This window comes from Lingula anatina, chromosome 2 (genome assembly GCF_051362555.1).
Source record: "Lingula anatina isolate TDL-2025a chromosome 2, LinAna3.0, whole genome shotgun sequence".
NCBI classification, from domain to species: domain Eukaryota; kingdom Metazoa; phylum Brachiopoda; class Lingulata; order Lingulida; family Lingulidae; genus Lingula; species Lingula anatina.
In genome coordinates, this window is record NC_141768.1 from 24,700,664 (window position 1) to 24,722,538 (window position 21,875).

At 35.4% G+C, this 21,875-nt stretch overlaps 3 protein-coding genes across 6 annotated transcripts; 2 read left to right on the forward strand and 1 right to left on the reverse strand.

The window, feature by feature from the left end:
- Positions 1-99: 99 nt before the first annotated feature.
- Positions 100-11,057, forward strand: LOC106165567 (kelch-like protein 3). Its single transcript, XM_013543818.2, has 11 exons — positions 100-251; positions 2,102-2,269; positions 3,823-4,051; positions 4,545-4,720; positions 5,102-5,198; positions 5,506-5,772; positions 7,155-7,272; positions 7,466-7,765; positions 8,105-8,233; positions 8,418-8,558; positions 8,726-11,057. Exons 2-11 carry the CDS (start codon positions 2,154-2,156, stop codon positions 9,016-9,018), a joined length of 1,866 nt encoding a protein of 621 aa, XP_013399272.2. The 5' UTR covers positions 100-251; positions 2,102-2,153; the 3' UTR covers positions 9,019-11,057.
- A 647-nt stretch (positions 11,058-11,704) lies between these two features.
- LOC106157593 (uncharacterized) lies at positions 11,705-16,709 on the reverse strand. Of its 4 annotated transcripts, XM_013533297.2 has the most exons (8): positions 16,550-16,709; positions 16,304-16,401; positions 15,001-15,145; positions 14,527-14,785; positions 14,209-14,275; positions 13,963-14,043; positions 13,161-13,253; positions 11,705-12,320 (listed from the first exon to the last, which is right to left on the reverse strand). In XM_013533297.2, the coding sequence occupies exons 2-8, from the start codon at positions 16,363-16,365 to the stop codon at positions 12,107-12,109; spliced, it is 921 nt and encodes a 306-aa protein (XP_013388751.2). In that variant the 5' UTR covers positions 16,366-16,401; positions 16,550-16,709; the 3' UTR covers positions 11,705-12,106. The 4 variants fall into 4 exon arrangements, with proteins under 4 accessions (XP_013388751.2, XP_013388752.2, XP_086860139.1 ...); XM_013533298.2 differs by lacking the exon at positions 13,963-14,043; XM_087004013.1 differs by lacking the exon at positions 13,161-13,253.
- A 283-nt stretch (positions 16,710-16,992) lies between these two features.
- On the forward strand, positions 16,993-21,642 carry LOC106157588 (meiosis-specific nuclear structural protein 1). Its single transcript, XM_013533293.2, has 10 exons — positions 16,993-17,149; positions 17,557-17,900; positions 18,256-18,358; positions 18,638-18,769; positions 19,035-19,132; positions 19,364-19,580; positions 19,836-19,943; positions 20,169-20,291; positions 20,524-20,658; positions 20,904-21,642. Exons 1-10 carry the CDS (start codon positions 17,147-17,149, stop codon positions 21,159-21,161), a joined length of 1,521 nt encoding a protein of 506 aa, XP_013388747.1. The 5' UTR covers positions 16,993-17,146; the 3' UTR covers positions 21,162-21,642.
- Positions 21,643-21,875: the final 233 nt, after the last annotated feature.

The following is a 21,875-nucleotide window of genomic DNA, read 5'->3' on the forward strand; positions in this document are numbered from 1 at the left end:
ATTATTTTTGGATATATCTAACTTTAAACGAAGATTTCATAATATTAACACTGTTTTTCTATGTTTTATTTGATGAATATGAACAAAAGCATTTTTTAAATTCTTAAAACTGACTCTTATATTATCTGCGCAAGCGCATTTTTCCACAACAACAACACTTCCGGGAGTAACAAAGAGGAGGACGTGAGTTTGTGCAAGAAGTTTGTCGATTTACATTTTTCGAAGGTGTGAAGACTTTCCATACAGTTGAAGTAAGTTTGTTTCTACTTTCCACTGTCAATAACATATGTAATTTATGTTAAAGAGTTCATAATTTATGTCACGCCCCCACTCCCAGTGTCTAGACTGACAACATTAAATTTGACTTTTTTTATCAATTAGTATTCTGTTTTTAATATAATATTGATGATAACGAACTGAAAACATCACATGTGATCATGCATCATTTCTTTGTGATCATATTTTGTTCATTTGTACCCGAACTGCCTTAAAATATTAATTAAAATGACATTGACTACCGTTATTTGAGTCATATCTGTGTAGGTACATCTGTAATGCCTTTATGTACATCTAATGTGTAGAACTTAGGGGCAATAAATTTTTTTGTTAATGTTTGTTTGACAAAATACAAGGTTAATTTTGTTTCAAGCGATATCATGCTGTATGTATTCACTGTTGTGCAAGTTAAACAAGATTTAGATAGCTGCTCTGGTCGAAGGGAAGACATAGGGTGCTTTCCCAGAGATTTAGATCAATCTAAAGATTAAGTTTTAGATCGACCTAACTCCCTGGGGGTTCACGCTAAATTGCAGTCAGCCGAGTGGGCACCATAGTTAATTACCCCCTTACAGCTTTTAGTAGGCGGGACAGACGCTTAAGCCGGCCAAGCTGACAGTAATCTAGTGAGACTCCCCACAGGGATAGATCAATCTAAAAATCTATGGAAATGGGGTGATACTGTACTAGTATTCACTTACCTCTTTCTGCTCACATTTGGTATTGTAAACCATTATCACCAATGTTGCCTTACTTAGTCTAATGTATAAGTAATAAATGAATTTCAAATTGATCAAAAGATGAAACGTGAACTTAGTCATATTTTAGCCAAGTTTTGTCCATTATTATTATTATTATTATACTGTTTTCAAACATGCGTAATTCTGTATCAAAATTAAATAAGTTGTGACTGTTAGGCTTTGTATTCTTGCTTAGGGTCATAGTGTAAAAATACAATTTTTTTTGGGGGGAGGGGGATGATTTGTTTGTTTAGAAAGGTTATTTAAAATATATATTCCCTTTTAAGTGCCATTCCTCTATGTACCCTTCTTGTAAGATAGTGTCATGCTCAAAGTTTTAATTCCTGCAAATTTTTTTTTTTTTTTTTTTTTTTTTGAGGGGGAGGGGGGGAATACTTAGTGTTAATTTGATAATTGATGATCTGAACCTGGTGCTGAAGGTATGATGCAATGAAAGAGGACACCATTGTCTGTTATGTAGTCATTTCTTAGGTGTAATGTATTGGAAAGTGGTGTATCGATTGTCTGCTTGCACTGTTGCCTATGTAACCTTTTAAGCATCGGCTGAACCTTCATATAGTAATAGATATGGCATTAAAGGAAATTTAAGCCTGCTATGTAATGAATGTTTCAGATGTTGTTGCTGATAATATCAGGCTGAATTGTCATAAATGCCCCATTCTGTGGTTGCAGAAAGGGATAAAATAAACGGATGGTTTAATATGATCTAGCAGTTCACTTTGACATACATGCTGAATTGTCTGTGGTTGCTGTGATTTTTTGCAATATGTTTATAGTTCTCCTGGAACCATAGAAGCAATTATTTGATTCAAATGAAAACAGATAAAGATATGGTGATAGAATGGGTTTGAGCATAAAGTTGCATCTGACTGTAGGAGTCAGTTGAATTCTAAATGTGGGGTTTGAAATATTTATTAAGCAAAATATAAATCTCTATGTTTTTACAACTAGAAGCATTAATGTCCTTTTTTGTTTTGATTGCCTCAAGTCACTTTTCACTATTCCAGTTAATACCAATTACTGTATACTGTATATTACTTGAGATATACCCATTTCTATTTTAGGCACATATTTAATCCCCTGTCCAGTGGAAGGAGTCCCCAGGGTGGAAGCAAGATGGAGGAGGATATGGAAGTAAGCTGTGCTCAGGCAGACCAGCTGAGAACTCCTGCGCCATACAGACATCCTCATCACACACAGAAGGCTTTTGATGTCCTGAATATGATGAGAAAGTTAGTACACACCCCAGGGGTTGGTTTGGCATCATAAGTTGAAATCAAAAATGGGCCTTAGCTTTTAGAACAAAATAAATGGATCTACAATGGCAAAAAATTACTTGTTAGACATAATAGCCATTTATTTCTTGTTATGAAACAATTCATGATTTCATATAATTAAACTACTTTTGATTTATTTTGGGTCAAGCAGATTTTTTGTTTTAAAGATAGAACAAATTTGGGCTCAGACTTCTAAACTCAGAAAGTCTGCTTTGTAGTATTGGTCAGAGAGTGATAACTTATGATAAAAGATTGCACAATCACAGTTTGCTTTTAAAGCTCAGTTAAAAAGATCAAAATTTGAGCAAAATGGCATTTCTGATTCTTTGTGAAATGCAACTTAAATTCCCAGTTGTAAAATGGGAAACCACCACTTTTTTCTTTTGATTGTATTGCGTGCCTTTTTTTTTCAAAAATATTCAGTTTCCACTAAATATATAGATCTAGGAATTTGAAAATTTGTGAAACCCAGTTGATTTGCTCTCTTTGAATTAAATTTATTTAGTTTGGTTAATTACCATGTATCTCAATATCTTCAAGTAAGGCACATTGTTTTTAGTGAATGCTTTGACTGCTTTTAAAAAAATTAAGGAAATAACAAACTTAATCATGACTATCCTTGCTGCACAATATGTAGTGACTAGTCCCAAACTGAGATCACAGTGGTAAGAATTGGATTTCAGGAGATCAATACTTATCACTCAGGGGAAGTGCATATACAAGGCACATTTGAGTAATGTATTGAATTTGCATTGACTGGCCTTGGGAGAGGAAAGAACTTCAATCTCTACTCTGCATTGATCTGCAGGAATCACCAGAGGTTTTCTCTGCTAAGACCATGCATTATTCTACCATATAGAACTTTTCATTGCACGTGTCACTCAGACTAGTAGGCATTACAAAAACTGCTAGCTTAAATGAGAATTAACTAAATATTTCAAAGATGGAGTTATAATTAATGGAAAGATGAGCTAGAACAAATGCTGAAATTTCCACATGTCCAATCTGACTTGTATCTCTGAAAAATTCAATTTTTTACCAGTCTCATGTCAATTAAAGGTGTTGGTCGCCTTAGACTGGCTACTTACATTGCAGTTTGTTATACATTCTTTAAAAAATTATATATGTACATTATTTTGCACATTTTATATTTTATTCATGTTGCTCAATCTTAATATTTGCTATTGACGCATGGTTTCAAAAGCAGAAAAGTTAGCCCCTGTAGTTATTGCATTTGCTAGTGTACTCACAAAAATATTTTATGGTATTTATTCAGTAATTTGGTCTTCAACAGTGGAGAATTTCTGAGAATTTTGGTTTTAACACTAAATATAAATTATTCACAATTTTTTAAGGTCATTTGAGTCCTTTACTTCAGGCTGTATTAGTAATTTCATACATAAAACACGATTCTCTGATTATTTCTTTTTGAGTATGATTTTTTTTGTCACTTTTCCCAATCCATAGAAAACATTCAGAAACTACATTTTCTTTTATGACTTCTCTAGACAGGCCCTCCTGTGCGATGTCCTTATCATAGTGGACGGCAAAGAAATCCCTGCCCACAAGTCTGTGCTGTCCTCTTGCAGTCCATATTTCTATGCTATGTTCACCAATGACCTGTCAGAGGCCAGGTCCAATAGAGTGATGCTGCAGGACGTGGATGGGAAGGCACTCACACAGTTGATTGACTTTATTTACACCTCAGAGATTGGAGTAACAGAGGAGAATGTACAGGTAGGATATTGACAGGTGTTGACTTTATTTACCCCTCAGAGATTGGAGTGACAAGGGAGATAGGTAGGATATTGACTACGTAGTGTTAACTTTATTTGCACCCAAGAGATTGAGAGCAGAATGTACGGGTAGGACTTTGACAAGTGCTAAAGGCTCTGGATTTAAGATTTTTTTCCATGGATAATGAACACTTGGATGTTCTGTTGAGTGGATATTGGATGCATTGATGCTAGACATTTATTGAGCTGGGTCCAGATGGCAAGTCCATGTAGATAAAAGTGGATGTTATATGCTTGTTATAATTTGTTTATCTCATGTCTGAAAACCATGTGTAAAGTGATACACTTAAACAGATTGCTTACTTTAGGATTATGTTTAATGATATATTTTGATTATTGATTTTTCATTTACATTCAACAGTTTTACCATTTACCCTTCATTATCCTTCAAACAGGGGTTAAATTATTCAGAAATTTACACTTTAATACTTCAGATCTTGTTGTCGGCAGCCAATCTTCTTCAGCTTGTGGAGGTTAGAAATGCATGTTGCGAGTTCCTTCAGTCACAGCTCCATCCATCCAACTGCCTTGGGATCAAGGATTTTGCGGACCTCCACGCCTGTACAGAACTTATGAATTATGCTCAGGCTTATACAGAACAACACTTTAGGTAAATAACCAGGTTGAATTCTGTCAAGTCTAGTTCAGCATGCAGTTAGTAGAGCATGTGCTCACTGTGAGGTAGGATGATGTAATATTATATGTCCATATGTCCAAGTGGAACTATATAGTAATCTTAAAGTGGAAAATATACACTAAAGTTTCTACTGCAACTGCAGTCTTGTACACACTAATGTCTTGATGGTGATTGTCATATCACTAAATGGATACTGTTAGGAGAAAGGTCAGTGGACTTGCCTGTCCCCACCACCCACATCCACCCAGTAGCAGGAATCCAGTAATGTGTTAGATTCTTTTGAAACAATGTAATTTAATCTGAAGGGAAGGCTGTTAAGTTTTCATGATTTCAGTGTATTTTGTTAAATTTCAGTGAGGTTGTAAAACATGATGAATTTCTCAACCTTTCTTCATCACAAGTAACAGAACTAATATCTAGTGATAGACTCAGTGTGCAATCAGAAGAAAATGTGAGTATAATCATCTGTCTGAAGCTCAGAAAAATATTCTGCTCGCTTATTCCAATATTTTTATTTGGTATATTTAGGAAAATATAACTTGATAAATGGTTTATAATATTGATGTATATATATACTCTATGTTTCAATTTTTCAATTACTTTTTTAGTTGGTGGTGTTGAATATATTAGTCAAGAACTATTTTCACCCATGATGCCATTTGATCTAATGCATTGTCATAACTAATATGATGTCACAACCAATACACTAACTTATGACACACTGTCACATGTTACATATATATCACATTTTGTTCTAGGTGTTTGAATCAGTGATAGGATGGATTGGCCGGGACCCCGCCAATAGACAACAATACATATCTCAGTTAATGGAACATGTCCGACTTCCATTGCTATCTCAAGAATATCTAGTAGAGACAGTTGGAGAAGAAAACCTTATTAAGACTAATATATTTTGTAAAGACTTGCTTATTGAGGCTATGAAATTTCATCTGACCAAAGGAGACCAGAAAGCAGTGTATAAAACCCCAAGGACAAAACCCAGGACGCCAATAGGTTTGCCAAAGGTATGGGGTCTCTGCATAGTCAAATTTTTTGTAAAATGATAATATATTAAGTCCAAAGCAAAGGGACAGGCTAATGACTTATGCCCATCAATTTATTTTTTTCTCTGTGTTATAATGAAATTCACCCAGTATTGTGCTGCAATGTCTTTGCATTTGGAACAATAAAAAAAAAAAACTGTACTAAAAAGTATCAGCCAATAAATTGTCAGGTGGGTGCAGTCCTTCCTATCCAACCGCTCCCAGAGAGTAAAATATAAAAGCTCACTCTCTGAATGGCTTCACCCACATGGTGGAGTACCCCAGGGTACCCTTCTTGGGCCACTGCTTTTTGCCATCATGATTGATGACTTAAAATCCAGATGTCCAGACTACAAATATGTTGACGATACTACAGTGTATGACATTTGTAATATTGATGGTCCATGCCACTTACAAAGTGCAAGTAATGAAATAGTGCTGTGGACACAAAATAACAATATGAAACTGAATGCCAAAAAAACCAAGACCATGACCCTAAATTTTACACGTTCTAAACCAGACCTCCCACCAATAGTTATAAATGACACACCAATCTGTGAGGTTACACAGTTCAAACTTCTGGGCATCCATATTAGCAATGACCTAAAATGGGGTACTCATGTGGATCATATATATAAAAAGGCATGTGCAAGACTCTATTTCCTCCGTCAACTGAAGCGAGCTAAGCTCAGCCCTGCTGACTTAATCCAAGTTTACCAAAGTATTGTGCGCTCAATTCTAGAATATGCCTGTCCTGTATGGCATCCAGGACTAACTATAGAGCAATGCAAACTTTTAGAGACTGTCCAAAGTCGTGCTTTAAAAATCATTTTCCCTGACCTACACTATGATGAAGCCCTGAACCTAGCAAATATGTGCACTTTAGAAAAACGAAGGGAAGATCTGTGCAAAACTTTCTTTTACAAAATAACTGAATCCTCTGACAAATTGAATCACGTCTTAATTGAGCATTCCAATCGTCTTTTAAGATCTAACAATAGATACAAAGTGCCAAAATTTAAGACCGACAGATTCCGATGCTCTTTTATTCCATATGCACTTTTAAATTTCCAATAGTCTTATGCTGTCTTTTATCTTAAGTACAATAATTTTAAAGTTCAGTTAGCAGTCTAAGTACAATAATTTTAAAGTTCAGTTAGCAGTCTTTTAACTCAGTTTTATTCATGCAAACTTTCATTTTATTATCATTATAATTTTTTTTAAACATTCTATGTACAACTTCAACCCACTGGGTTGCAATCTTAATAAATTATTATTATTATATTATTATTATAATTCTTACTGACCTAATGGTTCACCTAGTATGTTTATCTTTATGTCTTCATATATCACTATGTATTCAGGTTCTACTGGTGATGGGTGGACAAGCACCCAAAGCCATCAGAAGTGTGGAGGTGTATGATTTCAAGGAGGAGAAGTGGATGACAGCAGCAGAGATGCCATCACGGAGGTGTAGATGTGGTAAGGGAGTACACAGACTCTGGGTCAATAAGCCTTAGCCAATGATTTCGTGTTATGGGAAATTATTTGTTGAAAGTCCATTTTATATGTATTTTTGATGTTTCTTTGCTATATCTCCAATATTTTCTTTTAAACAGTACTGTCTTTAAGATGTATGCAGTTATTTATATATTTTTTCCATATTTTATTCCAGGCACCGCTGTCTTGAACACCTTAGTCTATGCTATAGGAGGTTTCAATGGGTCATTACGTGTACGGACAGTGGATGTTTATGACCCGGCCAAAGACGCGTGGACCACGGTGGCCAGTATGGAGGCCCGTAGGAGCACCCTGGGGGCAGCCGTGTTAGGAGGGCTCATCTACGCGGTAGGGGGCTTTGATGGCACCACTGGGCTCAATTCAGCAGAGTATTATGACCCACGGACCAATGAATGGAGAATGATATCACCTATGAGCACAAGGAGGAGCAGTGTTGGTGTGGGAGTGGTGGGACGTAAGTATTGGAGATAGGCAAGTGAATCATAATGATAACAAGTGGTAATGATTATTATAATGATTTATTTTTGATACATAAAAATTCAGGGTAAAAACCATGGGTTTGAATTAAAAGATGATATTAACATTAAAATACAATATTACATTTTACTATTATAAAAGCTAGGGTTATGGAATGTAAAAATTGGATGTAAATGAATATGTGTTATGGGAGAAAGTACTTTTAAAATGAGTTGCCAATAACTAGCATTAGAAAGGAACATATCTATCTTAGTTTGCATGACTAGAAGTAGATTTATTTGAATTAGCTTCATCATTTCTGTCTGTTTAACTTCAGATCACCTGTATGCAGTAGGAGGATATGATGGGGCATCACGGCACTGTCTAAGTTCTGTAGAGTGTTATAGTCCTGAGGCTGATATTTGGGCTGGTATAGCCGACATGTCATGTAGGCGCAGTGGGGCAGGTTAGTACTTGCAACTATGTGTGAAACTAATATTTGTGCAGATGTAGAGAATGTTTCTTTTAATAAACATGTATTTTTAAATGAAAGTGCTTGCATGCACTCACTGATATGTAGGTCTATAATGTATAAGTCAGTAAAGGATGACATCACAGAAACCATGATCACTGTATTGTGTACCTTCCAGGTGTGGGGGTATTGGAGGGGTTGCTGTACGCAGTGGGAGGTCATGATGGCCCTCTTGTCAGGAAGAGTGTGGAGGCATATAACCCAGAGATCAACACATGGTCGCAGGTGGCCAACATGCACCTGGCTAGGAGGAATGCAGGTGAGTGTGACCCAGGTATTATATCACGTGATGAAGCATGTTGACAAGTGAAATTTGCTAAATCTGATTATCATGTACACAAACACTCTCTCTCACACACTCATAAACAAAACGTCACTGTGTCCAACACAAACTGATTACACTGTTTTCTCTCTCTTTCTCCCCAGGTGTGGTGGCACATGGTGGTTTCCTGTGGGTCATAGGTGGTGATGATGGTATCTCTAATCTGGGCTCAGTGGAATTCTATAATCCTAAAACAGATACATGGACACTGTTGCCCAGCAACTTACAGACTGGAAGGAGCTATGCCTCCGTAGCAGTGGTGGATAAACCACTGTGATCAGCAGCATGTTTGTGTGTGATCACATTGTCAAGATGGAGCCAGTCTCACAAGACAACTCGAGCCAAAAGTTGCTGTTATTGTTATGGTGAAATTTGCTCTACAGTAACTTCAGGATAAATTTGAAGAAGTTCACCAAAAGTAACTGTTTGTCAGTAAGCTAAGACATTATTATTATTATTATTATTATTATTATTGATGTTGTTTTAGCTTTGGTTTAATTTTCTAGTTTTTAAGTAAAAACCAACTTTTGGCTGGTGTTTTGTAAACTGGTCTTCAGACAGTATTTCATCATACAATATGCTTTGGCAATGGGGAACAACTATCTCAAAATATCATGTAAAACAATGGCATTGGCAGTGAAAAATCATTACCAATGGCATTCTGTGCTGCATTCTTTCTGTCATTGGAACCAGTCACCATGTAAGGATTTCTGTTGTTAAACGTTTTCAAATTCTGTGCTGCAGGGAAATCAGCAAGGAGGAACATCTTATAATGAAGTGTGCCATGCTGTAATTGTGTCAATACCAAACCAATAGCTTTGTTAACCAAAGGGGTGTCGGGGGACAGCAAATTTATGAACACAGCTGTTGTTGGACTGCAATTTTTTCAATTCAGTGCTGCCTCTGGTTTCTTCACATGTGATTAGCAAACAATATGCTTTGTTTCAGTGTATCAATCTCAGCTAAAATACCATGGGCAAATTTTCATGACAGCATTGTCAGACTATGTCTCACAGGTTATGGGTAAAATGTATATTTCAGCCCATCAAAGGGTATGTGTAAATGCATTGGCATTCCCTGCAGCAGAGAAATCATTGATGACACAGAGCATTCATGACATGCTATGTTCATCACATCTTTAGGGCATACAATTCTGTGAAAATGTCAGTTGGGGAAATACTATACAACGATATTTGAAAGAGGATTACATTATTTTCTTTGAAAATTTGGACAAAGCTACGAGACAGCACCATATGTGACACAGGGGTGGTACAGCATATAAAATGACCTTGTATTCACTTTTCATGAAATTGACATTTTCATACATTATAAAAACAATCATGACATAACATGAGGTGTTACACAGTTCCTTTTTGATTTTTTCATTTCTTTGATCATTTTTGATTAATATTTTGGTGTTTGATATAAGAAACTTTTTTCATAAAAATTATTTTCCAAATATGTGGTTTCTTGTGATTGAGGGCAGTTGTATCTGTGTTATGGGATTTTATATTGTTATTACATGGTTTTGGATTTTTTCTATAAATTTCTTATAATTTCTATAAATTGTGTCTAGTACTTTGTTAGCAAATCATTGCCAATTTATTCTAGTAGACTGTCCCTGAAAGACATAAACGACAAATCAGAATTGATACGTATGGTGCTATTTTCCTAAAGGTTTTGCGCATGGGATAATGTTGGCTTTTAAAATGTTTCTTACAGAGGATCTGACTTATCACTGTGTGGGGCCTTTAAACTACATGAACTTTGGGCATTTTATTAATTATTATAATATTTATTAATTATTATTATTTTATTTATTTATATTTTGTCAATGTATATCATGATGGTCATTATGTTTAAATTAAAATTGTAGCAGAGTAACAACCTCAATATCTGGTTGACAACCACTGAAGGGATTGAAATGGGCAGAAAACACCAACACTGTAATCTTTTTTAGGTTCCAGAAAGTGACATTCTACCTTGCTCCAGAAAGAGACATTCTACCTTGAAATAATTACATTTGTGTACCCATTCTGTGATATAATTGGATATTCATGGGATGTATAGAGACAAGGAGTATATCACTGTTGACCCATTTTTGGCAAATTGATGAAAAAAGTGATTTGAAAACTTACGATTTGTTTCTTGGGTTAAAACGCAATACTGATAATTCGTGTGAATGTCACTTTTTTTTTCAAATTGTATAGTTTTGTGCCAAAATCCCATATATGACTATAACTTTTAAAGTTGAATCACCAGTGATTATGCATTAAAGATACTGTCATTGATGGATCTGAAGTAAGATAAAGATCATATGCTAATGTGAACCAAGTTTTGCCCTGATCAGTATTTTCATTTCCAGGTGTGTAGGTATTTGTGTACTATGTGTGTTATTTTGCTATATGTAATAAATTTTTTAAAAATCTCTGAAAATTTTTTATCTAAGCCTGGAAAGTATCTGTGCTTAGGGAAAGCTAAGGCCGCGTTCACATCGAGTTGAGCCATGGGTCTTCAAAGCCACGACCTAAATATGGCGGACGTACATGAAAGGAAAAACTCCTAATCTTTTAATAGTCTCCCCGCCTCCCCATGCGTCGTCCCTGCGGGGGTACAGTCATTAAATCTCGGCTCCATTGGGACGACACATGGGGAGGCGTGTGAGAGGCGGAGAGACAATTAAAAGATTAGGCAGCTTCCTTTCATGTACATCCGCCATATTTAAGTCGTGGCTTTGTAGAGCCATGGCTCAACTCAATGTGAATGCGGCCTAACAAGAGGAACTAATCTGACTTACAGTATAATATTAATGGCAAGCCTAAACAGGATTTTCTTAAATCCCTGTAACATCATCAGTTGAGAAGTCACAAATGAGAACAATCTAAAGCAAGAAAACAATTACAAAATCATGTCACAAATCAGCATAACATACATTAAAGATCGGATTATTAGAAACACGCAATTTATTCTTTAACGCATGCAATTTAAGTTTGTGTCCAATTATTTGAAGTTTAGAAGGATGTGCGCTTTAATAAATGAAGGAGTAAGATTGTGAACCACAAACCAGTCATCAACACTTTCAGTACTTTAAAAACTGATATTTATTACAGCATGATGAGTAATCATCCAAATACAATTCACACTTGGAACGTGTTGTCTTGGATGTACATTTATGGTATTATCTAAAGATGTGATGTTTTAAAAAGTTTCGTCTATCCTAAACTATCCATAACCAATAAATAAGTAATAATTAACATGAAGCCTGGTTTGTAATAGTCTAGAATAAAACATCAGAAAGCATTGTCCTTTGACTCCGTGCATACTTCTGTGACGTCCAACAACACCTCTACCCCTTCATAAAAAACGGTCTACCATGATGGAATGCTACTGTGCACAATGCACTGCAACTTGGATGTGACTGGAAATGAGATAACTCCCTCAGCTATTGGAAACGTTCCCACTGCTGAGCTCGTTGGGGGACTGAGTCAGTTATTTTCATCAGTCTGGGCCATGTAGGCATCCAATTCAGCATCCAGGTGAGCCTTGGTTTTAGACATGTAAGCATCCAACTGGTTATCTAATGTCTCTTTAGAAACTTGACCTCCGCCTCCACGGCCTCTGCCCCCTCCTCCGCGACCTCGCCCACCTCCACGTCCTCTAGTGCCTCTTCTTCCACGGAAACCACCTCTACCACGGTACCTATAACAAACCATTCACTTAAAGCCTGTTGTCTGGAAATGTGTAATTTAATCATTTAGAATTTTATTACACACAACAGCCCTGAAAGCAAATGACCCACAGTCTGGTTACTACTCTTTATTAGATACCTACATTTTACTGCATAGTTCTAGACAACTGAAATGTAAAATTTCAAAATTACAGACATGAATTATATAAAGTTTCTTAACTTTTAACACCATCTGTAATTTAAGAATCACCCATCAAAAATGCGTTTTCTAATTCTTCCATGCCAAATAGACTGAAAAAATTGTTTGAAGCTACTGCATACAAATAAAGGGGAAAAATCGATCACAAAACACATTTTAAATATATTAATTCTAGGAATTAGAAAATAAAATTCGGGTCACTCCTTGGAGGCAGTTATGAATCCTAAGCAGAGTTTAAACATACTACAAAAGAAAAACAAGAGGCATATCATGGTTACTTTTGAATTTGGATTCTTTAATGCCAAAATCTAAACAGAACAAGCTGCAACATTTGAAGAAAGTGATAGCTTAAATCAACGAAGTACTTCCATGCATATTCTTGTTTATTCATCTCAAACAAGTTTATTCTGCAACACGTCTTTCATTACATATTTCACATACGTTGAAACTGAATCAAAATCAAAGGTTAGTTGGCATCAATGCTTCTAAATTAGCAAACACTGAATATCATCATCTAATCATTAGTAAAAACAATATTCAGATTGTTATCAACAAAACACTGGATAGGGTTCCTGAAAAAAAAAAAAGGAAAACTGTTTAATAGTAGTTTTCCGTGCATAAACCGCTGCATGCAGGGAACACGCCCCCTTACGTGTCACCAGACTCGCTGTTGTCCATCCATGGACGCCCTCTGCGCCACGTGTTTTTGTTTCCTCTTCTTCCACGACCTCTCTCAGAGTCTTGGCTGTGGCAATAAATGAGGTTCAAATGAGCAGAAAAGATGTCTACCTTTGAAATGAGATTGCTCTTATGTTGGCTTAAACAAATGTTGGATTAATTGAAAATGTATAAAATTGGGCCTGACACCACTGTTGGAAAGAATTTTCCATATACTCCTTTATAAAATGTCAACAAACATTAACATAATTTCTCCTTTTTCAATTATTACAAGTTTTTAACAATTGACTTTTTCAAAAATAAACAGTAAAGAGCTGTAGTAAAGCAGAACATCAAAGCAGATTTAAAGGATGCATGCTTAATTTTGGATTTTAACATTGCAAACAAAAAGGAATCAAGTTGCCCCTCCTTGAAGTCACTCCTTTTTTTTTTTTTTTTGGTGAATATGGTTTTTAGACTATGATATGTCTCATGCATTTTTTGTTAAGAAAACTGATTTGGATCGTTTATAATTTTGTTTCTGGCCAAAGAATGAAGTCTGAATGAATCTATTCTCACATGCCCCACAACAAAAAACAACTTCAGAATCCCAACAAACTTAAATTATTCTACAAATCTTTTTGAATCTTTGCACTAAATGTTACATTCATCAGCCCTCTCTTCCCCTCTCTTAAAATTTGAATCTTTTTCCATCAAAAGATTTGTAGCATAAAGTTCATGGGATTCAAACTAAACAGAAGCATCCTGTATAAGTACTGCCAAGCTGTCTGCCTTACTGATATCTCCAAGATCCCCTCTGAGAACCACGTCCTCTAGGTCTCTCACCACGGAATGGAAAGAAACCTCCATCTTCATATCTACAAGTTGTCAAGATGGTTTCATAAAAGTTGGATAATTTTTTCTAAACAGAAGAAGATTCTGCCATGAAAAATAACAATGGACTTCAATTTGTACTATAATGCAGTAGCCTACAAGTTGGCAGGTTGTCCTTGTTCCTACCCCAATACCTGCAGCTTTCCTACCTGTTTATTCCTCCAAATCCTCCACCACGTGGTCTGAAGGCTCCCCTTCCACGCCTAGCACCCCTGCCTAGAATAGCATTCAAAAAGTAATAAGTAGAAATAATTGCAAGTAAATATTTTTTAATATAAATGCCATTCAAACTCATAAAAAAATAAGAGTTCAATTACAATGAGCAAGAGTTAAGGCTGTATATCTTAGATCAATGTACTTCAAAATCAATTTTATCTAGATAAAAAGATAAAGCAGTTCATTGTAAATTAACCTCTGGTGTGAGAGGAGTTGGTGTTGTACATTATGTTGACCATACTAAAGCTTACCTCCTCTAAACCCTCCTCTTCCTCTGGTAGGACTGCCCACAAGTGAGTTGTCCCCACTGCCTGATGTGTTCAATCTTTCCCTGCCACCTCCTCTACCCCTCCCCCCTCTCCATGGTCGCCGCCCACTCTGGTTCCCTCCACGTCCTCCTGTATTTGCGCCACGCCCACCAGGCCCTCCTCTGCCACGCCCACCTCTATTTGGAGGTAGCGTCAGTCTGGATTTGACATTGTTGTTGCCCAGTCTTTGTTGTAAGCTTCTCTACAATAACAGTGCTAACGTGAATATCTTTTTGTAGTAAAACACAACTTTCATTGCAAATTTATGTCATCATTTTCCATCACAGAAATGATACATAAAACATGTTTTAAAGAAGGTGGAAAGAATAGATGAAGCACTGATTCTATCTGTCATTAACATTTAGATCACTTATGATGTTCTCTTTACTAAAACAATAAAACACTATAAAAGACTACCTTTTTAAGTCTCAAGGCTGCCTGAACAATGGGCCTGTTCCCCATCTGTTGGGCTAGTCGCCTGTTCTTAGAGGAAGCTTGCTGCTGGGCTGCCATTTTGGTCCGTATTTGTTGGACAGGAGACGGTTTCTGTATGTTGCTGAAGCTTTACGGGTGAACAGAAGCAATTCAGTAGCTGTAATTGACTCACAGTGACAGCTTTCACAACAAAAATTAAATGACAAAAAGAGGATTTTAGAAAGCAAGAAAATAGGTTAGATGATGTTGATGGGCTGAGGCAAAAGGATAATCAAAAGTGTTACAATGATCAAAACCAACCCAGGGGGTGATAAAATAAAAGGATCAAAATTGAGCAAAGACCTGCTAAAGAAAAGCTAAATTATGATTAATTCCATTCACATAAGATAATTGCTTTAAAAAAATTAACAGTCACAAGAGGTTAAGTTTGAAGAAGAATGGAATGATTTTTATCACACTGAAAAGCTATGAATGTTTTTTAAAATGGAAATGATGCTTTAATATTTTAGCCCTGAAGAATGTGAAGGTGTGTATGTGTGCCAAGAAACTGATGAATAACAAATGGATCTTAAAGAAAGAATTGCACAGTTTGACACTGGTGCGTATGTACGTGCGAGAGAGACATTGATGATATGATGAATGAATTATGCAGGAATTTTTGACAACAGAACAAGGTTGGAAAAATATGGAAGATAACAGAAAAAAGTTAAGTATCAAACCTATGAAAAACGACAAGAAATCATTTAGAAAACATGGTACTGTTTCATGATGTTGAAAAACCATGATCAATAATTAGAAATTATGTGTGAAAAGAAAGAAAAAGAGAGGAGAGGGAATCACTGCTGCTGCCACTTACTACTCACACAAGCCCCAGGCTCTGCAAGCTGGACAACAGAAACAGTGTTGAACTCTGGCCTACATTGCTTCAGCACAGAACTTGGTGGGATGAACCATCTCCATTGTTTGGTGAGAACCTGATGGGAAGATTTGCCATGCCATTATAAAAACAATATTGGCAAACCAAAGCCAACAGCATGACCATGCAGTCACCACCAAGCTTCTACACATTAAAAACATGTAGCTAGCTTTGTGCAAAACAATCTACAATGTTCAGGTGACAAACTTAACTGTTTGTGGCAGCAGTCTTACATGTTTCTCATTAATTCATGCACTAGGTACATAATAAGAGTATAGATCTTTTGATCTTTTTTTTTTGCATCTGATTTTCTTTAATGCTGCCATTTCTTTTTGCATGTTTCAATAGTTGCTTAATATGGGTTCTCACCGATCATTAAGAGAGATTTTTGTTGTGCTTTTGAGCACAACTTTTGCTGGAACTGATGCCATGGTATTTCTTGGATAGTCGCCCAATACCTCTCTGATCTGAAGCGATGCTAAGGATTTTTAAATAAGTAGACTTGAAATTTTCAACATAAAAACCTACAATAGATACGTATTGAGAGAGAGAGAGAGAGAGAGAGAGAGAGAGGTTACTTTATACAGCTATACTTTACACATTTCAAAAAGATACATTTCCCTTGGTTCAGTGTCTCTTAACTATCAAGATGTCGGTGGATTTATCCAATTATCTCCTAGCTGTCAAACTACCCAAATATGGCGTCTTCTGAATATTCATCCCGCACTTAAATTGTATACAAATTACTTTCCAATCACGTATTCATATATTTATATTTTCATGAAATGGTAATTTTTAATAACATTTCTGACTATATCTGTTAAGATAAAATTGTAAGTATTAGTAATTTGTATTCATAAAAATGGACAATTGCTGGACAATTCCGTTCACTTCTGTGCTGAGTCCATTGTTATTTAAGGGGTGAAAGGATACATTTCACAGAAAATACTGCAAGTAAACAAAAGTTAAAAAACCAAAAGTTATCAAAAAATAAATAATAACCTTTTCATAAATATATACACACCTTTATCAAGTGTTCGATGACAATTTTTATTTTTACTCATTTTTCTTTTTGAACAATATCCCCCTAACAACCTCGTGACGACAGCAACAACAACGTGGAGGCCATTTTGCATTGAAGATCGAAGTTTTCACGGCCAAGTCTGATACAACTACTTTTATTTACATATTATCACAGACACAGATACGAAAATGGTAAGTATTTTATGACCTTTTGATAACTTTTCTTATCTTTTATGGGCCCAATATAATTTTATACAATGGGCGTGCTCTAGCATCACGATCCAAGCAGAACTGGTCCTCAGTCAGTAAATAACACAGAATGACATAAGGGAAATGAACAATTTCAAGCTGTTCAGAGGGCTGACAGTGATAATTAACATTGTTAAGGTGTTTGCTTTTAGTTTATTTGTCAGGAAAAGAGCTCAAGCCTTTACTTTTTGACCTTAAGTAGTACCAACAGTATACATTTATGCCGAGTATGATATATGATTCAAAATGTAAATTTACCACAAGGTAAACATTTGCAGAGCATCAAATCCAGATATATTCTTTAAATGTTTACAAAAATACATTTAAGTGAACATGAAATATTCTTTTAGACGACAGTCAGGCGAGTGACGCATGCTCACCAGGAGCAGATGCGCCAACAGAAAAGAAGGCAAGAAGAATTTAGAGAAGACACAATAAAGAACCTTGGACACGAAAAACTCTTGCAAGCTAACATGGATAGTGAAGACAAAGTAGAAGATAAACGATTTATCAGAAGGATGCAGCTAGAACAGAAAGAAAGAGAAATGAATGAAGCAATTGAAAAAGCAGAAAGAGACAGAATACTTAAAGCACGTCAGTTAGACCAAGAAGAAAGGATGGCATTGGAGTTGGAAAGAATAAAATTGGAATCCTTAAGAGATGAAAAGATGAGACAACAAATTAGAGAAAACAGGTATGTAAATGCTTGGTAGTCTTTGTCTATCCACACATTACATAATTACACAATAATTTGTGTGTGTGTGTGTGTGTGTGTGTGTGTGTGTGTGTTTGGGGAGCATAATCATTTATACCATTCTGTTCAAATTAAGGTTTACTGATGTTTCAAAATGTCTTAAAACTTAATTGTTATACTGATGTGTGTTTTTTTCTTGTTTGATATTATGTAAAGACTTAATATGCTTTTGTTATAACTAATGAATATTACCTGGAGGAATTTATATGTATTGGTGAATCATGGTGACTTCATGACAGAAACTAAAGTTGATTCTTTGATAATATATTAAATTAATATTGGTGATGACTTTCAGTCTGGAGTTAAGAGAATTAGAGGCAAAACTAAAGAATGCATATATGAACAAAGAAAGAACAGCACAGATAGCAGAAAAAGAAGCACTGAAGTATGACAAAATGGTAAGTATAAACCCTCTGAAATACAAATCTATTTATTGAGAGCTTACAATATTTGATACGATTTTTAGCATTTTGATGGAATGACAACAATGACATATTTGAATAACACACCTATTGACAGTTCAGTTTACTCTCAGTCTCTTGTGATAATTTTTACATTTCAAAATAGGCCATATTGGGCTATTCAATAAAAAAGATACAGTTCCTTATTATGTGGTGGTAATCCTCATAGCTCATAAAGCTAGGATATTCCATATCTGCATATCTGTCTTACTTCAGGCTCGTGATTCTGAGATTGCACGTAAAATGAAGGAAGAGCACCAACGTGCTGCAGATGCTGAGTACCAAAGAGAAGTAGAGAGATACCAAGAACAAGTGCGTTATCAGCAGGAGCTAGAGAGACAATTAGAGGTGGGTAATATTTGTTAGCTATGTTGTGTTGTAAATAAAGCACAAATGAAACAAAATTAGTGAACTTTATAACCATATAATGTCTTCATTTCTAAGATGGATGCATACATTTAATCAAAATTACCATCTAAAAAATAACTTTTCCCAGTTCACTACAGGAAATGACTTAAAATATTTCCATTCAGGATAATATATGTGAAAGTATTTTATTATCAAAAAAAGTATTTTTGGACATGTCTGAACAAATAGAATATTATACTTTAAGGAGCAAGAAATCAAGAAACAACAAGCCTATGAAGAGTTCCTAAAGGAGAAACTGATGATTGATGAGATTGTCAGGAAGATTTATGATGAGGATGAAAGGTATGGTTGCTGAATCATTAATAGGAAATCATATCACAAAAGGAATTTTTAAAAATTTAAAGAAAAATAACATTACATTACCAGTTCAACATGTTTTGTCAATGATTTTGACTCTGGTGATGTACATACTTGTGACAAGTGAAAAGTAAGAAGAATATTTTTTCATGACCTAAATTTGCCATATTTTCTAGTAATTTTAAACATTAGTATCAAATTCAATTCTTAATTTAGAGAGAGGCAGATGCATTATGAGAAGCAACGAGCAACACAGGCTTATATTGAAGAATTCATGAAAGCGCGTCATGAATGGAAAATATTGGAGAAGGAAAGAATGGAGGAAGAGAACAAGAAGATTATGGCATTTGCCAATCTACAACAGCAGAGAGAGGAGGCAAGGCAGGAGGAGAAGAAACAGAGGGAAGAGGCTATGGCTAAAGTACAGGCTAAGGTAAATATAAGACCTATGACAATGTTCATGTTGTTTTGCTTTTTATTTTAAAATATTTTTATTATTATTATTATGCATAATAGATTGATATTATATTTAATTGTTTCATTTGTTTCTCTGAAAAAAATTGAAGTTTAAAATCAAAAGAAGCAAACAATATAATAATTCAACATATATTAGAATACAAAATGCAGGTAAAAGTATTTTGATAATATGGGCCATGTTTGTGTAATTCCATATATTCTCATTTTACAGCTGGCTAACCAAATCGCAGAAGAAGAACGTCTGCGTGATGAAATGGAAAGAGTTCGGGAAGAACTGTACTTCGAAGAGCAAGAAGAAGCAGAAAGACAAAAAGAAAAGGTAATTTATTAACACAGCAATGGTTTTTCTATTATGAATTCTGAATTCTGAATGTTTGAACTTTATTTACCTTTGCTAAGTTCATATTTTGGGGAAAATGTCCAATCTCTTCATAACCAGAATAATATCTTAGTTTGTGTCTGGTGTGGAAGAGTTATTTTTAAATAATATATAGGCACACATTGTGGGATTGCCTGAAATTTAATAACTTTATTTCTTTTTAAGGCTGCGATTGAGCGACAACTGCGTGAAAGACTGGAGCTCCAGAGACAACACGCTGAGCAGATGAGGTACAAAGCCATGCGTCAGCAGGCAGAGAAAGAGGAAGAAGATGAGTTCAGAAGACAGGTATGGAAGACAAATTTTCATCAGTACAGAAAACTGATACCAGTTTTTCAGTCCTTATTATACTTTAACGATTAACTGTTGCATTAAAAAAAATAAATTGATGTTATGAAGCATTTAGCATTTGAAGTTTACAACAAAACTTTAACAAGTACAGTGTACAAATTTTCAATAGTAAATACTCTGTTTTATATCTGGTGCCTCAAATTCTTATTTCTGTTATTCTAAATTTCAGATGTTGGCCAAATTTGCAGAGGATGACCGAATAGAGCAGATGAATGCTCAGAAACGTCGCATGAAGCAGTTAGAACACAAGCGTGCTGTAGAACAGTTGATTGAGGACAGAAGGAAGCAGTTCTCAGCAGACAGAGTAAGTATCTCATATTTTCCCCGTGTTCTGGATTGAAATCATGATTTAAGGAGCCAAAGGAGGTTTTGACATCAAAATTGAAAACTAATTCAAGAAACAGAACTTTTTTTTTAATATGACAATCTGCATGAAGGAGAAATATATAATTTTCTTCAGTATTTTTGGCATAATTCTTCGGTGCATTAGACAACTCTTGCAGGAGGTATGGCACAATTGTTAAATTCTGTTGACTTATTTTCTTCTAGGAAAGGGAATTGGAAGAGCGCAGGTTGGAGGAACAGATGGAGGCATTCCGCAAACAGATCATCGAGGAGGAGAGACAGAAGTTGTTGCGAGAGCATGCCATACGTTTACTGGGCTACCTGCCAAAGGGTGTCATCAGAGATACAGGTGACTTGGCCATGCTGGGCTCAGATTTCCAGGAGCAGTACAAGAAACGCCAGATTGACCCATTTGATGATGAGGCATGGGAGGCTGGGGCAGGGTCTCAGTCTAGGAAGTAATCTTTCATTTCCTCTGTTTTCTGATAGTCTGTGATCTGGAACATTCCTCAGCTGTCATGACATTGGGACTGGTTATTATGGAATAAGTTGTTACAGAGACAGCACCAGTTCTAATTACAAGGTGTAATGTCTTTGGATATCTGGCATGTTCAATGTGAATTTAGCTTGCCCTATGATAGGGATGTGCATGGTATTGGTCTGTCCATTGTAAGAGTATGGTAAAGATTTATACACAAGAAACATTTGTTTTTATACTGCTACCCGTCCAAGAGATAAACAGCCAGATTTGTATTGAATCCCAAATGAATATTTATACAGTTGTAAATAAATTGTTTATTATGATTCGTATTGGTGGGTAAAATTGATCAGATATTTGCTCCGTGAAAAAAAATCCTTTAATGATTGTCCAGTAAGCATTGTATATTTTGTATAAAAACCGTGAGTAAAAAAATGAAAAATAAAAAAATCTTTACACAAGTTACTTTTCATTCTTACATTCTTTTTTGTGCTTAGAAAGTTTCATATCTTGCTGTAAAAAAAAAAAATGAGGATGCTTTGGGTAGATGAGAACACATCAAACATGCAATTACAAAATTTTTTACTATGCCCCTTTTAGTTGTTGGTTAACAGCTCTGCTGCATCGGGTTTTTTTTCCTAAAAGAATACTGTATTGCGAACATTAGCCAGTAAAACAGTTTTTAATATTTAATTACA

What these genes read in the sequence shown, in the direction of transcription:
- LOC106157593 (XM_013533297.2), bottom strand. Translation starts at nt 16,365, where the DNA reads ATGGCATCAGTTCCAGCAAAAGTTGTGCTCAAAAGCACAACAAAAATC. An exon ending in AAGAGGAGGGTTTAGAGGAG is followed by an intron (nt 14,276 to 14,526) that starts GTAAGCTTTAGT and finishes ATGCTATTCTAG; the next exon opens with GCAGGGGTGCTAGGCGTGGA. An exon ending in AGGGGATCTTGGAGATATCA is followed by an intron (nt 13,254 to 13,962) that starts GTAAGGCAGACA and finishes TTATTGCCACAG; the next exon opens with CCAAGACTCTGAGAGAGGTC.
- LOC106157588 (XM_013533293.2), top strand. An exon ending in AGCTAGAGAGACAATTAGAG is followed by an intron (nt 18,770 to 19,034) that starts GTGGGTAATATT and finishes TTATACTTTAAG; the next exon opens with GAGCAAGAAATCAAGAAACA. An exon ending in TGGCTAAAGTACAGGCTAAG is followed by an intron (nt 19,581 to 19,835) that starts GTAAATATAAGA and finishes CTCATTTTACAG; the next exon opens with CTGGCTAACCAAATCGCAGA.